Raw genomic sequence first — 25,904 nt, 5'->3', positions numbered from 1 at the left:
GTCTAACAGTAGTATTCAGGTAAGAAACTGAATTAAAAAAACTAATTTATCTTTGAATGAGTAGAATAATGCACAGTATCGCGCCGACATTTAGACCCGGTCACACCAACACTATTTAACCGGAGTGAATGAGACGACTGAATGAGAGGAGGCGGGTGCGTGTCAACTCGCTGTTGGAGAGGAGAGCAAGAAAGTGCAGCTGGTATCTGTGATACTGCAGAAAGGAGTATTAGAATCATTTGAGAGATTTCAGTATCGACATATCGACAGCAGCAGGTATATGAACCTATCAAGGCAATACTGTAAAGCAGTGTTCTCAAACTCAATTCCTGGAGGGCCACAGCTCTGCACAGTTTTGCTCCAACCCTAATCAAACACACCTGATCCAGCTAATCAAGGTCTTCAGGATTACTAGAAACTTCCTTGCAGGTGTGAGTTGGAGCTGGTTGGAGCTAAACTGTGCAGAGCTGTGGCCCTCCAGGAATTGAGTTTGAGATCACTGCTGTAAAGACATAACATAACACTTTAAGACACAGCCAACTAAGTTTACGAGAATACTCGCCAAAACGGGCATTTAACAATTTTGTGTGTATTTGTCTGTTCAAGTGAGATAAAATGCAAAAGAAAACTCAATTCAGTAACCGCACGCTGTCTGGGTGTGTGCAAATGTAGCAAGCGTCCTACAGTCTGAGTGTAAACCACTTTCTAATGTATTGGACCAGATCTCAAGACTACGTTCGCTCTTGAGCCAGCGTTGCAGCAAGACAAGGGAAATAATCACAGAAGACAGGATCTTAGTTGAAATGGTAAGTATTCTCTCTGTATTCTCTAAGTATTCTGTATTCTCTCTTTTCAGAACAATTTCAATAAAAGATGGAAAACCAAACAAAAATAAAACAGTAATTGGGACAGTGAATTTCAGGTAAAATGTCCAATGACACACTAAATCAGAGTTCCTTTCAATTAATTGTCCTTGATGGAAATAAACAGAAATTTAGCTCAGTTCAGTGTCTGTCCTGTTTCAATGTTCAGTTAAAGAATTGCAGATATGCAACTCCAAGATGAAAGGGGAAAAGGAAAAAAAAGAAGAAAACAAATGGTTCCTGTTCACAGTTGCGATAACGTCCAAGGAATGGGGAAAAATGTATGGTCCTATCACTTCGATGAAACAAGAAATGTTGTCCAAGTTCAGGAAAAAAACAGTTTGGCCCGCCAGTTTCCACCAATGTTGAGCACTTCTCGTTGATGTCAGAAACAGTTCTAACTCAGAACTCCAAGAACCTCCACGTTCAATTTCAAAGAGCGATATCGAGGGACAGAGAACAACAAAATAGAGAAGGGGGGAAGAAAGAAAGAAAAAAAAAACCCAACCAAGAAGAAATTGATTATGATCAGGAATAATCTCTGATGAATCAAGGGAAATCTGTTTCACGCATTTTTCAATGGATGAATCAGCTCAACTTTTTGCTTAATCCTTGGATTCAATATGAATGCAATGACAACTATTTAAACAACTCTTTCCTGTCAACAATGTCAATATTGTCCAGGTTTCAGTTATTAATCTAGTTTTTCTCACTTACTTTCTTAACTTTACATCTGCAAATGACGTGCGTCACTGCTCCAGCGGCAATTTCACTTTTTTCCGTGACGAGACTCTCACTTCTCTAACCCGCGCTAGTAATGACACAACCCACTAAGGGCGGAGCTAATCCGAATTGTTCAACTTATTTATTTTTCTGGATCGTTACATTTAATGTTATTTCTTCAGCAATATTTAATATCTTAACCGTTAAAATATTTATATGTAAATCTTAATCTTTTCTTTTTTTTTCTTCATAGGTTTGATATGAGCATTAGTAACCTTGGTTACACAAACTGCACTCAGAAAACCAAAATCATGCAGTGAGTAAATACAAAATTGAGTTCCCTTTCACATCTTCTTCCGCTTTAAAATTGCTTTAATGCTTAAATTGGCAAGACTTAAAAACTGTGCATGATTCTACTTTCATAACAATGCAGCACTGGTCCGATTGGGCCTTTGACAATTCTGTCTAGTGGTCAAACGATATATCACCAAGGCAAATATATCTGCCGATATTGCATTTTTCAAATATCGACATCGTCCGTTAAGTTTTTCTGTTTGGTCAATGTGTCGGAAATGGGACTTTAATTTTGACAGCACTGAGAACGCCAGCACCTGAATACACAAAGCTCCCCGTCTCCGTCTTCATTAGTTTACAGTCTCTGTTTAACAGTTCTGTGTAATAGGTTATTAGATAGCCTTTTACAATTCTGTCAAGTGGTCAACCGATATATCAACCAAGGCCAATATATCGGCCGATATTTGGCATTTTTCAAATATCGACATCAGCCGTTAAGTTTTTCTGTTTGACCGATGTGACGAAAGAAAGTAAACAGTATACGAAAAAGTATTATAGTATTTGCTTTTATATTAGGCTATTAGTAATAGAAAGGCAAACTATATTATAGCATTTGCTTTTATATCATTAGTACTAGAAAGGCAAACTTCTCACCTTCTATAATCAGCATTCAGCAAATTCTGAACAAAATTCAGCAAAAAGACACAGTAGCATTCAGCAAATTCTGAACAAAATTCAGCAAAAAGAGACAGTTGTTGTCAGATTTCATTGGTGATTTCTAATATGAAATGTATTAGTAAGCTTGGTGAGCAGCTTTGGAGGATTTGATGTTTCCCCATTCAAAGAGCTGCACTTGCATGACTGAAATAGCTGCCTGAGAGGTGTTTCAAAGATGGCCGCCAAGTGAAATTACTTGTTGTAAAGAGACTTTGGCAATATCCAGTTGGCCATTATGCCATATTCATGTCATCTTTACTGTGGTGTATGTAAAATTAGGGTTACTTTGTCTGCACCGGCACCAGCCATTTTTGACCGGCCATTAAAAAAATCTATATTGGTCAACCTGTCAACTGTCTTGTGTCCTTATTATCAAACCTTAATATGTGAACAGCTCATTATTCTGTGCTGCCTGCTCTCTGTAAGTGTGGTTTGAAGAAGCATGTTTCCTGTAGCATAAAGGTCAGGAGGCATAATTAAATGCATTCGTTTTTTTATAAAATATTACTTTTTAATCCTCAACTGTATTAAATTAACGCATTGAATTAACAGCCTTAATCAAAATATGGTACCAAAACAGTATTGTTTTATTGTTTTTGACATAGTTAGGACCAATTATAGAGGGTATGAATGCTGAAACATTAGGCACTATCCTCTAAGTTAATAGTCCCACACATAATCTTTAAATCATGACAATTTTTCATCTTTCATATGCAAATTATTCCTCAGAAATGGGCTGTATTCCCTGTGGCTAAAGCCTATAAAACACTTCCACACTTTGATTATAAAGCAGTATCCCAGAAATCATCTTGCTCAGAGAGAGAGAGAGCGTGCCACCTATAATGCCTTGTGCCTTCACTTCTATTAATTAGTGTGCAGAAATCAAAAGCTTTGCATCTGATGTCTGAGAGAATTCAATTAGGAGGCAAATGCCCTTTTGTGTTATCGAGTTAGGAACGGCCACACAGCTCAATATAATAACCTCCATATAGAGAAAGGACAAACAGAATACCTGAGGGCTCATTGAAGAGACCACTCTTTCCTGAGAGAGGGTGGTCTAAAATGGCCTCCTCTCAAGCAAATGTCAACGATGCGCTTTCTATGAAACGGTGAACCGTATGCTTGGTTCCCATTATAAACAGAGAATGTACATAAAATGATATAAATACATTATGGTTACAATTTATCATATCCATTTAAAAAGTACTTTACATATAGTAATGGTATATTTAATATTTTCTACTTTTTTCACAGCACATATATTTGGCACATTATGGCATTACAACTTAACCTGTGATTTTTCATATTCATGTGATTTTGTTTTCCATAAATTCTCACATTTTCTCACAACTTCTCGACAAATCTTCTCACATTTGCGAGAGTAAATGTGTTCTTTCCTCTGCTCTTTTGTTGCTCTGGAATTACTGACTTTGCCATGGAATGGGGCGAACTATGAAAAGCAAAATGCATTCTTGCTAATGCGTCAGTTTTATTATACCATTGGACCAAACAACTTCTTGAACACAAGAACAAAGCCAAAGAAAACCTTCCATTTGGCAGATTTCTTAATGAATTAATGAACTGGATACCATGAAATAAAACACAACACATCTTTTAAAGTGTCTGGCCACAAGATAAAAAATAAACATACATCGTGAACACTGCAATTATATTCATAAGAATAACTCTTATTAACCAGTTACGAGTTTTCATATCAAATCATTCTTGCAAATTATTCCTTGAGTTCACAAGTGGATACTGAATTAAAATACCATTCACTTACCGAACTAATCTAAAAAACATTAAAATGTTACAAAACAGTATTTAATGCCGCTGAGGATGCAAAGTACATTCCAATATAAAAGCAATAACAATATTAAAACAATAAGGCCACTTTTTGACAATCATTTTTTGTGTTATAAGGACTATGCTTTAACATTTTGCTTGCCATTATTCTTTATAGATGTCAGGTATGGAAGTCAGTAGAGGGAAGGATTATTGTTACTAGATCCCATTTGTAAAGTGATTCTTCTCACAGTGTCTCCACATATAACATAATATACACCTTTTGGATTCCAATATTAATACCCGACTCTTTCCCTGAGCCTTACCTTGTCCTTGTCCTCCACCAGGTCTGTTAGCACATCATCAGGGTCAAGAATACCCCCGTCACAGTATTCAACATGGTGGGTTCGTACCAGGAAATCTCCCTCCTATAAAACAAAGCATCAGTGTGAATTATCAGCAATACAACATGTGAATTGACCTCAGACTTATCAGTTAACCAGGTTTCCCACAGTGATGTCTAAACCGTTACTATGCTCTATAAATGCAATGGCTTGAGTCTGCCCATCAGGGCTAACAATACTCTGTGTGTCTGAGCTCACATCAGAGCAGTGTGTATCAGGACACTCTGATGAACAAGCAGCACGGGTCGTCTTTCATTGTTATAGTGCTAGTCTTCCCACACAACTCCTCTACAGCTGGAGTTCTACAAGGGGAGTGCCACAAGGCTCTATCATGAGCCCAATAGACTTTTCTGATTAATGCTGACAAAACACAAAGCAGAACACCATCCACATATCATCAAACCCTTGTGAGTTCACAACCTGTTCTACCAGGTCCCAGAGACTGGTGTGACATTACTCAAATCTGAGCTCCAAATGTCAACTTAAGCTTATGCCAAGAAGTGAAGAATAAAGAAGACATCTGCGCAACAAATGGCTTAATTCCTTCTTGCGCCTGATCTTATGTCATTACATCTCACTTTTTGGCTGCATTCATGCTGCGGGCTCACTTAACACAAAACAACTTAGAGTTGATTGATTTCAGGCAATGCCATGTAGAAAAGTACAGGAAATAGTAGTGGGAGGTATGTTGTGCTTAAACAGTGTTTGCCTTGGCTTGGAGTAACTGTAAAACTTCATTGATAGAGTGAAACATGACTTTGATATGGGCCTATACTGTTTAACTTGGCTGTTGCAGGACGGCAGAGCTGTCAGCTCTCAACAGACAAACTGAGATTGTGTGTATGAGTCATACATTTACACAATGTCCATTTAAAAGCCAAATCACTCAGCACTACAGAAAAACAGTCACCAGATTTGACCTTCTCTCAGTACATACTGACATACATGAGCACAAACATGACTTGTTTGAGATAAATATATAATATCTTTAACATAATGGAGATAAAGAAAACTAGATCTCTTGGATAGTAGAGAGGCCAAACCTACAGCTCCAATCAATGTTGCCCTAAAAAGGCAAACGATTGGCCATTACTGGCATGATATGATGGCTCAAAGCCAAATGGTGGATGCACTAATTGCAGGTATTTATAATATTTTAAATTGACTCCTTTTGCTCTCAGGGGCAAATGCTCTCAAGAATGAGAATGCAAATATATTTTGCGAATAATTTGAACTGATCAGGTGAAAGGTTAGCATACTTTTGTTTCAACTCTCTTCAAATATAGGCTAACTAACAAGTGAGCAAATGTTGACCAAATTTCTTGGAAACATTATGCTTCAACACCCCTATTATAATCATTATCTAAATAAAGGTATGCTTCAGTATTGTTGCTGTGAAACAGCAGTCTAATTAACAAGTTCACAGTCTCAAGAACATTTGAATAAGTTTGAGAAGTGAAACCTTCACTTAAATAAATGCAGCACAAAGAAGAGCATATCACGTAACAATCACTTTTTGAAAAGATTTATATTTTATACCACTGCTGTGACATTTGTTATGGGGTTTAAATTTTGATTTATTTGAGTTTTGAGTTTTGTCCGTGTCTGTTCTTTTTAAGAATTTTTTCACAACAAGAGTCATTAGTTGCATAGAAGTATATTATTGTTATATGTTATTTCAGCCAGCGCAAATACCTGTATTTACATCCTGTTTTCGGTCAAAGTCCATAGTAATCGATTGTCGAGTTCACGCGCATAGGTTTAGTTACCTATGATCACGCGCGTGAACTCGACAATCGATTACTATGGACTTTGACCGAAAACAGGATGTAAATACAGGTATGAGCGCTGGCCGAATTAACTTCATTTTTATTCATATCTTTCACATCTACTGCAGTCAGATTCACCCGTGTTCACTCTGAAGGAATCACTCACATTGGCTGTGCACTTGTAATGACACATCAAGGATGTTAAGAGGCTAAAAGCAGGTTTAAAACTTGCCCCATTTAAGTCAACAGGGTGCAAATTTTAAAAAGAGGATAACACGGTGTAGGTAACACCGATTTTTGTCGTTGTTCTCTGTATTGACAGCACTCCAAATTTACAAAAAAATGAGCTCAAATGTTAAAATTGACCGGAGTTCTCCTTTAAGCATAAGCCAAAATGGCAATGCAACAAGAAAAAATGCAATTATATTCCAGATAGATTTTCTGTGTTAATAATTTATGCAGTTTTGCTGCTCAGAATGTTCAGATATTGTTACTAAAAAAGACAAAAGAAAAACATAGAAATAACAAGAAAGTCATTTTTCATACATAGCATGACAAAACAATACTCCAGCAATAAAAAAATGGCACAAACACATATATTATCCTCTCCATCTTTACAATGATGTCCCCTTAGGCATTTAGAGGTTTACTAAGTGAGTTTTCTAAAATCACCACCATACATACTATTTAAGCCGACTGAGACTTGTTCCTTATTCTGATGTCTCTTCTATGACAGCGGTGTCATCTTAGAATATTAAAGAACCCCCAATGCATCACAAAAAGCTTGTATTTCACTCAAACAATAAAACCATGACACTGGATCCCATATGATCTCATCTCACACAAACCATGAGCAAAATGACATTTGACAGTGAACGCACCTGTTTAATCATGATTTCACCTAAATGAGCCCTGAGCTTTTGAATGCTAGCAGCGAGGCAGGGTGAATGAGGGTGAGATGAAGGCCATGAGCCTGGCAGTTTCTGGCATTCAACAAAGGGCGACAGTGTGCCAGTCTATGGGAATAATGCTGTATTACATGCCACATTAAGGCCTATTCCCAGCTATGAGAACATTGAATGAGGATACGTGTGTAGAGAGATAGCGAGGCTGCGCTGTAATGAAACGATGGAAATCTCTGGAACATTTTGCCATTTTTACCCTGATGACGGTGAGCAGTGGGGTTCCTGCCGTGTTTCTATGATTGCTTTTGTTGGTGCAGTGTCCATTACCAAGCCTAACATCATTACCAGACTCATAAACAGTAATGATGATCATGATGGTGATGATAATGATGCAATAAGACGTTGTCCATCTCCGAAAAAGATCTTCCACCTCCGCACCGCATTCTTGCACAATCTGGTCAAATATAAAAATACCAATTTTGCTGTGAATTGAATTTAATAAACATACCATTTTCTGACCCACACCTCATTTTCTGTTATGGACCGTAATATAGCCTGAATGAAATAAGATACTTTTTATAAGGTAGCACAATTGAAATTAATATTTTCCAGGGCACAGAGGCCAATGTGAAGGGCCATGAATGTGGGTAATAAGAACTTAAATGAGTCTAAGAAATAAAGGAAGAGTCCTGATCAGACAGTGTGTCTGGATTCCCGAGTCCTATTGCAGAATTGTGTTTGATAAATATCAGCAGCACTAATACAATAATCAGGAAACCAACCCACATTAATACACCATAGATGGACATGAACACAATTTCACTATCAAATACACACACACATACCCTTCCATCCCACAAGACTGGAGAACACGATCTTGTCCACAAGAAATGGCCAAAAGTATGTGGATACTAGAGATGTGCAAAGCAAGTTGACTAGTCGGTGGGTTGGCTCAATTAATAGTTGACTATCTTAAGGCAGGCCAGTGAGATAAGTCTGGTTTCAGGTATGACTCCAATCGTATATTACTCCCAATAGTGTATTACTAGTCTATTTTCAGTGATTTGCTGCATCCAAAATCGCATACTGTCTGAGTAGGTACTACATTTGAATTTGAACCATTAAAATAGTATGTTCTATACATAGTATAAATGTGGGTAGTATAAATGAAATTCAGACGTACTACATGCGTCATGACGTTATCACTGTCGCGTGACCTACCAGCATCAGTTGCGCTTCACTGCCATTCATAAATCCTCTCCCGTGGCCTCGTGGGATAGTAAAGAGTCCATTGAATCTCGTCGGAAGTAGTATGTCATCCGGGTACTTTTCGCTTACAGTCTTTTGCATACTATGCATCCGGTCATACTACTCTGTTGGCGTACTGTTTTTCGCATACCATATTGTAGGGAAGTATTCAATTTCGGACGCAGCGATTGTCACAGATAAAATGACCCTAGAGACACGTTGTGGACACAAAAGAACACGTCGATGTGATAGCATATGCTTATACAAAAAATAAAAATCAGGTTCAAAAAGCAAGGCACAAAAACCCAATCCTAACCATAACAACAAACGCTAAAATGAACATTTACACTACATTTGCTCTTAATTTCATGTTATCCTCTCCATAATGTACTTTAGAAACTAAATCTAACCACTCATTTAAAACTGGGGATTCTTGCTTTCTCCAAAAAATTATTGCATTAAAAGCTGTAATTCTCAGTATGTGTTTGAACTTTACCAGAGGGTTGTTCCATAAAAGACGCTTAGAAAAGCGGGGATTAAACTCCAAAACCGGACTTGAATGAGCCTAACAAATAAGTTGGGGCTAAAGTGGTTCCATAAAAGGTAATTGAAGTTCACGTAATCTCACTAATTTGATCCAGGTTTATCAAGTCTAGATAATTGCGTGTGCACGCGTTTCTGAAGCAGCCCTAGAGGTCGATCGTGGATCAAATCGATCAAACAGCGTATATTTTGTGCTGTTTTATGCGTTTTGTGACATGTTTTTTTTCCCCTCAGTGCAAAACTTACATTTTACAGTTATATTCTCCATCTGTAAATGTTAGAAAGTCATGCAAATGTATCCATTTTGCTGCTAATCTTCAACTAAACTATAAATAAAACTCAACTAAACTATACATTTTGCTTGGAAAATTAATATGCGATATTTTATAACACTAGAAATATCTTCTAATTATAATAATTTATCTTTAGGATGTTGGACAAGTTGCAGTGAACTTCTAGCGAACAGAAGTACTTCAGTGAACAGAAGTAGCCTAATTCAGGGAAGATTATTTTAAGAAACTAAATATATAAAGATACAAAATATAGTTTTGGGTATAGGACCTATGCTACTTAATAAAGATGAGGTATACTTATTTAGAATACTGAGAATTACAGCTTTTAATGCAATAATTTTTTGGAGAAAGCAAGAATCCCCAGTTTTAAATGAGTGGTTAGAATTAGTTTCTAAAGTACATTATGGAGAGGATAACATGAAATTAAGAGCAAATGTAGTGTAAATGTGCAACTCTAAAATCAAAGAATATTCCATAAAATAAAGGAATAACTACATTTTTATATAACCCTCCCTCCCTTTTATTTCTAGTTATTTGTTATTTTATTTATTTACTTATTTAATATTAAATATTTGATATTCAAATAATATTACTTGAATAACTATTAGGAATTATAAGAGTTTGATATAAATATGTGAATGTTCAATTTTTATTAATATTTATTTATTGTTTTTTGTCTTTCCCCCCTTAAGTCATATGTAAGGTGTCTAACTATGTACTTTTTGGTTATTGTTCTAATCATGTGCTTTTTAGGCTATGTGTTGGTGGGTATTATCACAAAAGAAAAAAAAGTAGAAGGAAAAATAAGGAATATTTATTGGGGGAAAATATGATGTCTTTAAAGGAACTGTCAATTTGTATAATTGTGTTAAATGTGTTTGAATTGAAAGACATAATAAAGTACATAATATATATATATATATATATATATATATATATATATATATATATATGCTAAAATATTTGTTATTTGGACATTAGATGTCCCTTATTTTGAATTTTAAACCTACAAGTGTATTTTTATGATAGCAATAACTGTAAAGGGACTATTGTAATGGGGTAAATCAAATGTAGGCTAATATACTGTCAATTACTAAGCTCAGATTCATCTTACCAGTTAAAATTTATACTGTGCTTTTGTAATTATTTATTTTTTCATTTTGTGATTTTAACTTCTGCTTTACAAAGCTTTTTTTAGATTGTTTTTTTAAATATATAAATATATTTATATATATATAATATAATATTATAATTAATATTTTAATATATAGGTCTATATTGTCTAATTTATTTATCATTGTAGCCTTATTTAAGTTGATTTTCTGTATACTGTGTATTTATTTTTGGACTAATAGTGGTTAATAAAGTCCAATAATGGTATGAGAGAGTGTCAGTGGTAATATCATTGTGTTCTTGTCGGTCAGTGTTAGAGGATCTGTGTAACAGCTGAGGCTTAGCTTGACAGTTAGCCTGCCCTGGACCAGGCTAGTTTCCCAGCATAAGTTGCCAGGGTAACTGAGTTTGAACTATTTTAAGTTTGCTTGAAACAGAATCCACCGACAATAAGTCTGACTAACCAAAATAAGCCTGGCTTGTATTCTAATCTTGTTTTATGGAACAACCCTCAGCCTAATTACACATTGTTTATTTGGTTTATTCCAAGAAATGTCTTCAAAGAGAGCACTATCCCTCCAACTGTCACAGAAAACAATGACTACAGACAAATAAAACCACAATGGCGGATGTGGATCCACAGAAAATAGCACATTTGGGATCTGAGAGCGAGATGTGCAGCCAAAACCACCTGAATCGCTGAAGGCTGAAAGGAGGTACTTCACAAGGACATCTTGATGTCCAGAGGAAGTTTCCATCACAAACCACGCACCTAGCATGGGATGCTTCTCATTGAGAGCAGATGCTAACCGACTCTGTCTCTGAGGCGAGGCATGCTAATTGTTTTCTTGCTGGCACAAGTCCAGGCTTTCCATGTTATCAGCTGCTTTGGCAGCCAACTCAGCACTCGTGCATCTGGCATTCCTGAGCTTAATGAAAAAACAGCAGCACAACACCGGCCTACGTCTGCCTGGGTAATTAAGTGTCCCTTTTCAATGGCCTGATAACTTCCTGAGTGACTCCCAAGCACTTCCTCTACTTTCTCTTCTCTCCCCCTCCCCCCCCTCGCTCGCTCTCAAACTATTTACTGCCTCTGAACAAAGGCTTCCAGACATGCTAAATACGTAGGACCTACAACTCAAGCACATTTCTTAGTCCGGAACATTCTTGAGAGCGCTGGCTGAAGATCACAGGCGTCTTTTCTTCTCGCTGGAAACCGACATGTCCGGGGTCAATGGAAAACACCTCGTTGAATATAACAAAACACAAAGCAATACAGAAAGCGGAGGGCCGTAGTATGCACGCGGCAGAAATTAGACAGCAAATCCTCAAAGTGGTAACCACACTCTTTTCAAGTGATAGCTGATGTATGGCACCGTTTAAAAGGCTGAAGATTAGCGCAACTAAATCTAGGGCATTTCTCGTTCACTTTAATCCTGAAACGCATTAAATGCATAATTACACAGCTGCAGGAAAAATTTTCAGATTAGCATAACAAAAAAAAACACAAGACTGTGAGCTACTGAGACTTCAATGGGGGAGAAGGAAATCTGGTAATTAACAACACTTCTCGTCGCTCTATCACGGGTGAGATAACTCACAGCCAAGCAGTTGTGCTCCAAGCTGTGAGAGCTAGCTAAGAGGTCGAACTGTCCACAAATATGAAACGCAGAGAGCAAGGCTACAGCTTAAACTCAATTAACTTACAGGCATTTGGACAAGTTGAGAGCCTCCAGTGCAACAAAGCCAACACGCAATTATCCCGTCCATAAAACTAGGCCAAAGTGAATGGGAAAACATTTGGTAGAGCAGTGGTCTGCAACTGGTGGGTCATGACCCAAAATGGTGGCAGGTCTGTTCTGGTCATGGACAGTGAGGGAAAACAATGCTCAATGTAAATAACAACTTAACCATGCAAAACAATTAGGCTTATCAACTTTTAAAATGGAGCACAAACAATTCCCTTATGTATTGTTGCTGATGTCAAAGGCCATGTGACCATGTACAAAAAGTACTGCAAGGTACAAATAAATACAATTTTAGTACTGTGTTCGTTTGCAATTGTCACCTTGATGTTTAATATGAAATCTGGGCCCTGAAACAAAAGGAAAGGAATTTGCAAAACGACATTTCAAAACTGAAAAGTCATTGGGTTATCTAAACAATTCATCAACTAGTTGGTCATAACGAGGCTCTGTATAATTAGGTCAACATTCTTTGGGTGCGTTCTTGTGCTTACAGTGGACTATTCAAAAGTCCAACAGGAATGGTCTTGAAATTTATCATTAAACACATTCTTTTCCTAAACAAGCAGTGTTTCGCAGGGGAAAAATTGAGAGTTGCAGCTTCTTTGAATGAGTTTACCATACTAGTGCCATTGAATATTTGAGGCTTAGCCCAGACTGGGTGTATTTAGTGCCATGCTTTGATTAAAAACTGGACTCGTAAACACTTTACAATTAAATGTTGACAGTGTCAACTTGACACACTAACTGTTTCGACATCAGAAGTTTCCTTAAAAATACAGTAGTTAAAAAAAAAGAACAAAGAAAATGTGTCCCTTTAGGCTTTATGTATTCTGTAAATAAGTTAACAGACTGTTTAAATGACTACTTCTAAAATTAAAATAGTTCCTGGATTCACCAAAATTCACGAAGTTTGTGGCCTCACAACCCTCTACAATGCGAGTAAATCGAGACAGGGATAGCTGCAGGTCAGAGTAATGGGCGTGCCGAACGGAGGTGTGCCAAAATGTGAATTGCTACAACAGAGATGAAGAAATAATAAATAGATATTATCCATGTAATGATTTTATCAGTAAGTTTAAAGAAGGGGTTTCTCCATTATGTAGTTTTTGTAAAGAGGAAGTAATTTAGTTGTAATTAAACCAAATTATTTTGGTCCAAAGTTTCTATGTTTATTTTTGAGGTGTTTTACTAATTTTTTGATGCAAGATGCGGAATTGTGGATTTTTATAGATTTAAGTGTTATGTATGATTCTGTATTCCACTATTGTTATTATTGCAATAAAACAAAAACAAACAAAAACAACAGAGATGAAAATAAATTGTTAGATTATTTCACTCGCCAGTGTTTGAGTTGGAGGAAAGTATAAGTTTAGCACAGATATATTTTCTATCACCTTCACTTAACGTCTTTAATGCACACAATAGCATTTCATCTCAATGGATGAACGGCGTATTTGAGCACCATAAACTGTAGCGTGAAGGCGCCCGACTCGCCATCGCTACATGTAAATGATATTCTTTGTTGTACTTTCTTGTCAAAACGCAATTAATTTAGAATTATTCAGCCTTTAAGAACAAGCAGAAGCCGCTGTTTCTTCGGTAGTAGGCGGAACTAATGCGCAAACGCTCACCTATTACGGTCTCTGTTTTGATTTCAGCAAATCAGTTTGAGCGAATGCAGACAACGTGATTAATATTCATTAACCCAGCAGCTCATCAGATCTTAGCGTGTTTTATAAATGTTTCCATTGTAGTTTATGCGCATGTTTTCTTATCTGATAAAACATTTATCCAACTCAATTGAGCGCAATTTAAGCGCATTTTGGCTTTTCCATCCAGCGTTTTTTATGCAATATCCCAAAAATGCGCATAGCTACTGTTTTAAAGCATTTGAAAAAACACAGGCTGGTGGCGCCTGCTGGTCAAAACTGTGTAAATGCAACAAAAACCCAATAAGACAATTTGCACACTTTCAGATTTGCACTGTTCGCCATGATGATTTTGAATTAGGGCTGCACGATTATGACAAAAATCATATTTGTCGATTATTCCCATGGAATTGTAATTGGGATTATTAATTACGTTTATCATAATTTACATTGAATGATGTTTTGAATAGCTTCATGCCATTGTTTGAAGCAACTACATGCTGTATTGTAATATCAAAATAAAGCTGAAAACACTCTTTCTGAAAAACTTTTATTGCTTTTCTATAGCATTAAGCCTCAAATGTCAAATATAAATAAAATAAAAATATTTAAAGAAACCAAACCAAAGTAAAAATATGCATGGTATTATACTAAAACTAAAATTAAAACAATGGGTAAAAACCCTTAAGATAAGCTGTAGAAAGAAGCACACAGAATAATGTAAGTGCACTTTTTGGGGGGTAATAGCGCCTTATATAACGATTACATAATTGTGGCATCCGTAACTCTAATCCCGATTACAAATTCGATTAATTGTGCAGCCCTATTCTGATTTGCTTGAAATATGATTGGAATCACTTCAAAAAAGACAAATACAGTTAAGTGCAGGCAAGTCTGTCATGTAGGCTACATAAAATTACAATGAGAACATTATAATGGTGTGCTTGAGACATGGCTTTTAATGGTGAGACTTTTGTTTTTGTAATCAGGCTCTCAAAAATTATATAAAAATCTGGATTTAGATTTATCGGCCAATATATCGGTTATCGGCTTTCAAATATAAAGAATTATCGGTTTCGGCCAAAATGTTCATATCGGTGCATTCCTACTATTTTTCCATTTAATTATACAAATGTCTCATTAAAACGTCTATAAATGTATGTAATGTAACAAGTACAAAAACAAGGTTCTGCAAAAGTGATGTTGTCCACTGGATTCAAAACAGATCTTATGAATTTCTATCCATCAAACACTTCGTCAGAGCTTTCTTTAGCATGTAGGTGCCTTTACAAAAAAACAACACAAGCTCAGCGTGTCTGTTGCATGTCTATGGTAATCAATGAGTAAGCTATGAGACACAGCAACCCCAAATCATCCACGCGTGTTCAGCAAAACTTCCCGGAAAATATTGAATTGTAATGGCACTGAATTCAAGCTTCATATTGCGTGGCAGAGCCGTGAAGTCCGTGAAAGGTTCAAAGACCACACTGATTGATGAGAGTGTTAGTATTCCTGCAAACATAATGCTCCGTTTGTTCTGCATTTTGTGCTGTAAGCGCAGAGACGTGATTTGTGAAGCCTCCCTGCATTCATGAATAAATGCAACATTATGATTATTAACTCTATTAATGAAACTTCAAGGGAAACCTGAAGGACATTAGTTAACAGCAGCTCTGAATCATACAGTCTCACAGGGAAAAGAACCAAGTAATGAAAACAATCTATCACAAAGATCGATTATACCGCCTTCTCAGTACTGACAAACCATACTGCGGTACAACGCTTCCAATCATAAACGGAACACAAGTAAACTTAATATTACTGCGCTGCATAGTACTATACATGAAGCCAATACCATTATACATCATTGTGTGAGAGTGTGTAAATTGTGTGCATGCTTGCATGGACCGTCTTCCTTTTATTCTGGCTGTTTAAATCAAAACGAAAATTTTGTCTTTGTTGCAATATCAACTACTGGTACTTTTTATATCAATACTAAATCAATATCTTAGGCTACAATAATGGTCCATGACTAGAGAAAATCTAGTTAATCTGCCATATTCTTAGAAATGTGTAATCATGTTGGTGTCATATAGTTTTGAAAAACTTTTATACAAATAACAAAAGTTTAAATAATTTTTTTTTTTTTAAATGCTAAAAAAGTCATGTGGAGTAACCATTAAGTAAAAAAGTGTTCCTTACACTTTGAACATTTCAGGAGACTTGATGTTGGTTGCACCACATGACTTTCACAGACAAATGTTTATTAATCAGCACTAAAGCAGTGTGTTTTTTCAAATTCAGACATTAAAAACATGATTATCATCGGTGTAATTCACCGTCTGGATAAATTACATTTGAATGTATTTTTGAATAAACTAAGGCTCTGTTCACGATGCAGGTAACATTATGGCCATATGTGACTCAGATCTGTGTTTGTCGTGACACTGTGAACGGCATGGAATCTGATCTTTTCAATTCTGATTTGGGCCACTTCCATATGTGGTACTAAATCCGATGCAGGTCAGATGTCAACAGTCATATCGGAATTCAGACATTTACGTCACTCTAGAACAGGGTTCACCAATCTCGGTCCTGGAGGGCCGCTGTCCTGCAGAGTTTAGCTCCAACCCCAATTAAACACCTGAACCAGCTAATTAAGGTCTCACTAGGCATACTAGAAACTTTCAAACAGGTGTGTTGGAGCTGGTTGGAGCTAAACTCTGCAGGACAGCGGCCCTCCAGGACCGAGATTGGTGAACCCTGCTCTAGAACGACATTCGTCACAATTCTGCGCTCATGGGAGTCACATCAAAGATTTTACATACCTCAAGTTATCAAGACAGTTGTGAAAGGTAGTCAGTGAAGGACAGTTAGAACTATTACTAGTGTAAGTATTATAGTGACAGCTCTAGGCTATATATTGATTATTTTTCCCGATTAACCTAATGATGTTATTTATCACAAAAGATCAGGTTTATGCTGTGTAGGCCTAATTAGGGAAGGTGTTTACTATGGCAATCCTGAAATATTTTTTTCATTCAGGAGATATAGCTGCTTAAATGTGTCCATTCAGCTGTTTGATCAAACTGCATTCTAAGTAACTAACCAACTATAGCGGTAATGATAGCGACAGTATCAAGAATGGCGGTGTCCATAAAACCATGTAGTTTTACAACTATTGACAGCGCAGGCCAGATATTTAATAAAGGCTGATTTTTAGCATGGCAGGGAGTCGGCATCAATGTGGAACATAAACAGCACGACGAGTCAACGCATTTCACTCAAATTAACTAATTTATGTAACTGATGTATACGATTACATCAACACGTAGTTCCAGCCCTAGTCCAGACCAACAAAATGAGCGTAATGTCATTGACCCTAAAGGTGCTTTCACATTTAAAGTTTCTCAGCGAAATTTCACAGTTGAAATCCAGTCATTCTAATATGAATCCACACGAACAGGTTTCGCGTGAGGGTGAAAAAAAAAAAAAATCAAGATCGGAAATTAATCGAATCGTGAAATTTGTGTCAATGCCCAGCCCTAATATTTAGTACCGTGCAAATCTTTTCGTGACCCTGACTGACTACGGCCAGATCAAAGAAACTCTGCAGGGGCCAAACAACAGACATTCACCCTGGCCTATAAATGAGGCCCCAGAGACAGCAGCCAATCAGGATCCCTCAAACAGCTCCATCCATCCTCACTGAGGCCTCATGTGCGTCACTAGCCCACGCGTCTATTCCCCTGAGACTAACAGCCAATAACACTGAGCTGATGGGAATAACAAACACACAAATAAAGGCTAGGCACGCACATATACATGTCTGAGAGAAAGGACGTGCCCACCCGAAAAATCGCCTGAGCTTAGCTCGACACGCAGTGGCCCCTAAGAGTAAACGCCTGATAAGACCTCGCACATCGATTGCATACTAAAACCAAGCAATACCTCGATCCAACTGGCAATCTCTTGTCAGAGCCCTGACCTGCCAAATCCATCGCATGATATTACGGTCTGATACGCGACAGGGTGCAATACGAGGCCACCGCCACCCCGGGTTTGATCACTAAACCAGCTTCGGTACAAAAAACGAAGACCGTCTCCCATCAGTCAAATTGACCACTCTAAAGACAAAGCAATAAGACAGTAAATTGTGAGGCGAGGAAGTCGCACAGCAATCTACGGGCTCATTTGGGCCCAGCGGCTCCTGAAGCGATGCAGGATGAAAAGCCTGTTGTTTATTAGGAGCCCCATCTAAACCCTAATGCTCCGGGAGAGAGCCGAATCCACGTCCGCATCGGCCCAGGGGGGAATCGTGGGAGCCGGCGAAAATGGGTGCCACTCAAACTGATGTAGGCCTACTATTTAAATAATGAAGCTCAAGCAGCAATGAGGGAGATATCTGATGAGGGGGCAGAGGGTCAGCGCTCAGGGGGGAGAACGCCTGACACGTTTTAACTCTGATTTGCATTTATCACATAGAAAAAAATTGGACATGGCGCATCTGCACCCGACTTCATAAAATCAGTTTTGATGATTCCTGTCATCAGAGAAAGGCACTTATGAACCCTTTTTAAATCTTACATTAATAAGAGTGAAGGATCGACATTTCAGCTCCCATCAGGCTCAGAGCACGCGGCTAACAGGTTTGAAATTAATGAATGAGGTCTTTACAGTTCACTCAATCCCATAAGATAAAGCATGCATTTTTGATCATCCTCTAATTAAATGTAAAACCAAATATTAAAAATTACAATAATGTAGCATGTGGTAATCCCACTGTGATTTGAGCTGTACTGTTAAAGTCAGGCTTAATTAGCAAATCTCAGAATTATTATTAACCTTTATAAAGATGAACAAGATGTGAAACAAAACACATTAGGCCTGAAGGACTAGTTCACCCAAAAATGAATCTTCTGTCATCATTTACTCATGTCATTCTTTGCCTTTTCTTTTTATTCAGTCTTGCGATATGGTTACCTATTTTAGGGTATGTCTACATGACAATGATGGTAGGGCTGTGCGATTAATCGTGTTTCGATTTCGTCTTACAACTATTATGAAAACAAGATAATCGAGGTAAACGCATTCCATCCAGCGCACTTTCCTACCTTCACATCAGTACGCTTTCGCTCCTCCCTAAGCCAAACTTAACATCCAAATCAGCCGAATAAGTGAGTGATGTAAAATACAGCCTACTGTTGCTAAACTGCGGGACGTGCTTGATATTAAACAGTGTTATTAAAAGCGCATTAAGGCGCGAAAGAGACGGTGTTACCCTAGGTGGCCTCGAGTATACACAGGGTTCGAATTATGATTTCACCTTTGTGGGGGTCTCTTTAAAAAAAGAAAAAAAAAGTAGCCTATGAGCAGGCCCGGTGTGTAGCTTACTAATGTAAATAAATAAAAATGTTTAATAAAAAAGCAATTCAATTTAAAATAGTACATTTGGTTTAATTAATTTGTCGTTTAAGTCTAATATATGTTGTTAGTGGTGAGAATTTTCACGTGAATAAATAAATAGATCTGACAATTTTAAGTGAGTATTTAAGTGATCCAGTGGCAGAACTTTTGCCAAGCGTGTCAGAGGTTCTGGGTTCTAATCCGCACTCGTATAGGTTTTTTTTCTTTTTCTCATCAAAACCGATTATGTTTATCAGTGGTTGTATATCAGGCAGGGACACGTTTGTGTGCATTTTGTTTTGTGATTTCACCGGAACGAATAGAGAGTCTCCACAACGGATTGAAGGGCGCGTCCGAGTTAAGACTGTGCGCAAGCCACAAGAGAACACAGTATCTGCGCCACTGATCTCGGCAACGAGCACTTTGATCACTTTATTTAAAAAACAACACATTTCAGCACTAGATCGCCTCTTATTTAACAAACAAACTAAATGAATGCTCTGCTAGTTAACTGGAGATGTTTTATTTATTTGTATCGGTATATTAGTGCCGCGAGATGTTTCAAAAGTGGTGGGGACAATATCGACCTTAGCAAAAAGTGGTGGGGACATGTCCCACCCGTCCCACCCGCAAATTACGCCTCGGACGTTGACGTCACTTCTGTGAGTTGAGAAAAGTCAGTAAAAGTCCTGACAGAAAGCGAAGCTAAGATGTAGTGTGATGACGATCCGAGATCCCGCGAGATCCATGAGTTTGGCATCTTGTCCTATCTTTTAAGTCACGCTACAGTAGTCTGAAGGAAAAAGTGCTTTATTTGTAATTTAAAATAATGGTGCTGATGATTTTTAGAGACCCCCACAGGTGTATGATTTTACTGCTTTCATGGGAGCTCATCCTCTCTCTATGGGAGCTCAGCTCCCACTGGCTCCCATGTAATTCAAACCATGAGTATACATAAGCGAAGTACACTGTGGGCTTCAGATACGTGCCTAAACGGTCAAATATCACACAAATATGTATGTCAAAATGCCGTTTTGGTATGTATCCTCGTAAACACAGTCGGTTATATCTTAAGTTAATGTAACTTAAACATTTAAGAAAGCGTGTTTGAAATGCGTGTGCAACAGTAAATTGAATCCGTGCAGCTCTTAAAGTGACAGCAGCCAACATTAAAACACAAAGATAAAAGCCCTCACTGCTCTTGAATGAATAACTTTTGTTGTTTTAAATAAGGATTAGTCTATATCCTCCTGGGACCCAGGAATAGACTTTTGTCTACTGTAGTGGACTTTTTTTTTTTTGTGAATTTCTCTGACACCATACATATCACTTGTCACAACCTGGGTGTCCTGTGAAGAGCATATTCAGGGCTTTTCAGAGACAACAAATGTTCGGAGGTTTCACCATGAAAACAACTTATCCTTGGTCTTTAAAAATGCCTGACATTTATTCTGTGATCAAATGTAGCACTCTTATGGAAATATGATAATATATTGTAATTATAACTTAAATCGGACTACTTTTCAAATTGTATTTCATCAACCAACATCTCAGGAAAACGTTATGGGGTTTCAAATCAAAAAATGACTTTCTGTTACAGAACAGGGCATTGATTTTATACATGTCCACTGTAGAGACATCAGGACTTAAATCATGTTTATCAGGCATTATGGGAGACACAACAGGTGAATATGGAAATAAGTTATACATCAATATTCCTATGAAATATTAGATATTATTATTAAAATGTTGCTAATTATTACTCCAATTATTACACTTCTTTTTTCATTAAATGTTGCTCCAAGAACACATTAATGTGCACATTAGATACAGTGTAAAGATACATTGCATTGAATGGGAATATTAATTTATGGCCTTTTTACCCACATATTGCATAAAGTAAAATGGTGTATCAATTCATTCCGTTATATCTTTCATAACATAGTTGAGAATCATCTTTATACAAATTTTGGTTAAAAAAAAATCCTGAAATCCCAAAATTTATTGGTGATTGAAAAAAAAAATCCCATTGTTTTTGCCTATACATATAATTTCATGTCATTTTATTTTTAAAACAACTGAGTCCTGGTGTCCACTACAGAGGGCATAGCATAACAAATGAATAAAATATCATTTTTCAAAAATGTTTTTTTAGCATTTGTTTCTTCTGCTCTAAACAATGTGATGACATGGAAAAAAAAAAATTCAAAAAACTTTTTTTCTGGGTCTCAGGAGGATATTTAATGCATACAGCAGTGTTATTTTACATTTGATTACATTATTCAGTTTCTGCTGCAGGCTGTTACTGGCTATATCTGAATACAGCCAGTATTCTATCTTCCTGAAAAACCTAAAGCACTGTTTGTTTAATTTGTATTTTTGTTCTGTTGTATTTTTTGTCGGTTTTGTTTGTAATTAGTTTCTTTGTTCTTATTTTATTGCTGACTGTTTAATTATCTTTTGTAACTATTTTGAAGAGGGTTTTTTTCTTACATTAACCTAGTATTAGTTTTTGCTGAAGTATCAATAATTGTGAAATTTCACTGACATTTAAAATTATTCATATCATGAAATAAGACTTTGATCATAATAATTGTGATTTCAATATTGACCAAAATAATCGTGATTATGGTTTCTGTCATAATCGAGCAGCCCTACAATGATGTACTAAAGACGGAGTACAGACAGTTTTTTTTTGTGTACAGACATTGTCAAAACGATCCCAGTTCACACGGATCCACGAAAATGACTAAAAACGCTGCATTATCCATGCCAGGCCAGTAGTTGGCGATGTCGCTTTGTAAAGAAACACTACATGCCTATAGACTGAACACGTGATACACGTGCCTGACGTCACCGTTTTCACAAATTTGCGTTTTTGTAGTTTACATGGAGACGATAACGGTATTGTTTTCAAAAACTTGCATTTTGGGAAACCCGTTTTCAAAAGATTGTGTTTTTAGGACCCCAAACTGCCAAATCGCAGAAAAGGTTTTACGTTTTTAGTTGAGAGTGGTGTCGTGTAAACGGCCCCTTAATGAACAAGCTGGACTTTTTTGAAAGAAATCAATACTTCTATTCAGAAAGGATGCATTAAATTGATTCAAATTGACAGTAAAAACTTTTATACTGTTAAAAAATATATACATTTCAAATAAATGCTGTTCTTTTTAACTTTCTATTCAGAAAAAAAAAAATGTATTACAATTTCCAGAAAAAAATATTAAGCAGCAAAATGTATAATAATAATAAGAAATGTTTCTTGAGCAGCAAATCAGCATATTAGAATGATTTCTGAAGGATCATGTGACACTGAAGACTGGAGTAATGATGCTGAAAATTACATTACATTTTAAAACAGACTTAAAATATATTAAAGTAGAAAACAGTTATTTGAAATATTAATAATATTTATAAATTCAGTTTTTTTAAATTCAGCCTTGGTGAGCATAAGAGCAAAAACATTAAAAAACATTTTATTTTTTTATAATGATGGTAAAGCATTTTGAATTATACATTTTTGGTTATCCTTGGACTCCGTAAATCTTATTTAAGCACATTCAAACTTCGTTTGAATCTTCATCTCCTTTTGTGTTTCATTAAATATAATGTGTTACACACCTGCTCTAGTAGTTTTCTGTATCTCTGGGTGGCTTGCTGAATGAGATCTCGCACTGTCCATCCTTCCTTACATGGGACAACAACACCAGTCCTTCCAAAACTCACTGTCACTTTCATTTTGACTCCAGAAAGGGGATGATGAATCCAGATGTGTCCCTAAACAAACTCCAGCAGCAGCAGGTGTGTGTGTGTGTGTGTGTGTGTGTGCTTGTGTATCTTCAGCCAGGCTGCACACTGCTTTTCTGCATCAAACTTTACTCCTTCAAACACAGCATGATCCTATACAAAGAAAAACAAATACTGTAAGTTAAGTAAAACAAATCAAATCAGATGTTTTAGTTAGATGTTTACTAACTAGAAAGCAGTGTTTACTAAACTGTTTAATAAAACAGCATGGATAGATACAGTGCGTAGAATAGCAACAGCTGGTGAGTCGGTGCACTAATAATAACGATGTAGTGCTAAATAAATTTCCGGGCTGGTTTTATTATTACAGTTAGAGATGAGAGTGGTTAGTGTCCCGTTGACTTGCTGAACTCAGACGGCTAACTGGTTAGCTCTGATGGCAACACTTTCACTTTTTAAACTCATCGCAAACTCTTAAAACATGAAAATGTACCGAAATCAAACGTTAAACACGTATAAATTACGTTTGCGTGTGTTTCGATTTCATATCAAACCTGTTTTGCACTTACTTGGCATATTATGCAGAGGCGAGAATGTTAGCGGCAAAAACTTTGGCGAAGAGTTGTTGAATAACCCTCACAAATCATGCAGTCACGCTGTCTTTATACAATTACCCACTTTATCGATGATCCGCGGGACAAACGAGCATTTACTAAAGACACTGAACATGTGTGGATGGCGTTTGCATCAGTATTTTGCCCGGATGGAGTTGCGCCATTCCTAAAGTTCCCGAGCAGCCTCCAGCAGTGTTATCCCAACATAAAGAGCGGGGCCACACAACTTTATTAAAGGGCCAGAACACATCTGGTCATGGACCACTGCAGGACACTCATCACGCTATATGCTAACTATTGTTGTTATAATACCAACGTATGTACACATTTCACATATTTGCCTATAACACTGTTTCTAAAGGTAACCATGAGCCTTACCCTACTTATTGTTTATGCTAACAAATAAATAAACTGAGGATACATCAATAAACCAGTAAATAAATAAACAGCATGGGTAAAAAATAAATAATAAAATAAATACTTGAAAGAAAATAAATAGGTCTTGTCTTCTGATACGCCATGTTAAAGTCACCATGAAATATATTTTTATGAATATTTCAGTATTTATTATAAATGATAAATGACATCATTATTTATTTATTTTTTAATTCATGTGCAATCGTAATCTTCAATCCAAATAACTTCCCCTCCCTCTTGAGGCACAATCTCCATTCACCTGTGTTTATGCTAATTTTTGGGAACATCAAGATGTGCATAATTCTAAAACTGTGCATGACAAAAGTACTATGAGCTCAACTGAGGCGGACATGCACATTAACGATGAAACATATTTACATAAATCCCTCGATGCGCAAAAAAAAAAAAAAAAAAAAAACCTACGTGGCTTTGCCTCAACAGTGGATGTGATTGGATAACTGGACCAGCGGAACAACTTCACTGCACAGCATCTCAAATGTTAGTTTGATCAGAAATGCCTGAGCCAAAGTCTGTCATCAAAATGATTCGCTTTAATTCTCTCCCAGACTTGATCAACATTAGGGCGTTAACAGCATTCACCAGAGAGCACCAGAGAGCCATGACTTAAAATGTCAATATTGGGTTGTTGGGTTTTTTTTATAATACTCACAATTGTGTGCTATTTTGGGGTGTGCAATTTAGGACTGGTTTCACAGACAGCAGGGCATGGTTAAGCCAGAATTAGGCCTTAGTTCTATTTAAGTAGCTTTTAAAAACATGCCTTAGAAAATAAATAAAAAAAGAACATTAGTGGTGTGCATCTGGAGACAAAACAATGGCTAGCATAAGAAATGTAAGTGCAAGTTGCTTTCAGTTAAAACTGCTCAAACATTTTAGCCTGGGACTAAGCTTAAGCCTTGTCTGTGATACCGGGGGTACTGTATGTCACAAATAATAGAATACTTTAATTTGCTATCAAGTATATAGTAGCCTATGATATTTGTTTCTGTGGCTGAATTTGGAATTGCACACTAGCTGATCTTAGTATTTCTGCCATTTAAAGATATTTAACCTAACCAACATGTTATGAATACCAAAAAACACACACGTCATACATTAAAGGGATATTTCACCCAAAAATGAAAATTCTGTCATCATTTACTCACCCTCAAGTTGTTCCAAACCTGTATGAGTTAGTTTATCTCTTTTGTTGAACTCAAAAGAAGATTGTTTTGAAGAATGTTGGTAACCAAACAGTTGACGTTAGCCATTGACTTCCATAGTAGGGAAAAAAAAAAAAAAATACTATGGAAGTCAATGGCTACCTGAACTATAAGACAAGTGTCAAATATTTAATTAAGAAATATAGCTGAAACAAACTGGTCTCAGGACAAGAGATATTTATCATAAATGTCAGGTCGAAGAAAGTTCTGACGCGTATTAAATAAATGTTTACAATTTATTAATAGTAATTTTCTGATTTATACAGAAATCTATCTATCCCTCCATCCTTCTGTCTATCCATTCATCCATGGTTTCATCCATCCTTCTGTCCGTCCATCTGTCTGTGTGTTGATCACTGCTGGAGAGGAATAATGGGAAAAGGGGAACACACTCACTCTCTCATAAGCGATAAACATTGTAACACATATAATATAGTTTTCTG

The 25,904-nt window shown here is 36.7% G+C and overlaps 1 protein-coding gene across 3 annotated transcripts in view; it reads right to left on the bottom strand.

The window, feature by feature from the left end:
- Positions 1 to 24,049, bottom strand: part of pard3bb (par-3 family cell polarity regulator beta b) — a 325,627-nt gene extending 301,578 nt beyond the window's left edge. For 2 of the 3 annotated variants that reach the window (XM_084121943.1, XM_084121945.1), the window contains exons 1-3: positions 23,777 to 24,049; positions 23,082 to 23,360; positions 4,709 to 4,810 (exon numbers count right to left, since the gene is read on the bottom strand). In XM_084121943.1, coding sequence (XP_083978069.1) covers positions 4,709 to 4,810; positions 23,082 to 23,198 — 219 coding nt within the window. In that variant the 5' untranslated portion in view covers positions 23,199 to 23,360; positions 23,777 to 24,049. The remainder of the gene's footprint in view (positions 1 to 4,708; positions 4,811 to 23,081; positions 23,361 to 23,776) is intronic. The other variant, XM_084121944.1, reaches the window with a different exon arrangement.
- Positions 24,050 to 25,904: the final 1,855 nt, after the last annotated feature.

Source organism: Abramis brama (assembly GCF_963993115.1).
Source record: "Abramis brama genome assembly, chromosome: 8".
In the NCBI taxonomy this organism is placed as follows: domain Eukaryota; kingdom Metazoa; phylum Chordata; class Actinopteri; order Cypriniformes; family Leuciscidae; genus Abramis; species Abramis brama.
Note: the sequence above shows the minus strand (reverse complement) of the source record. Positions and strands in the feature narration are given on the sequence as shown.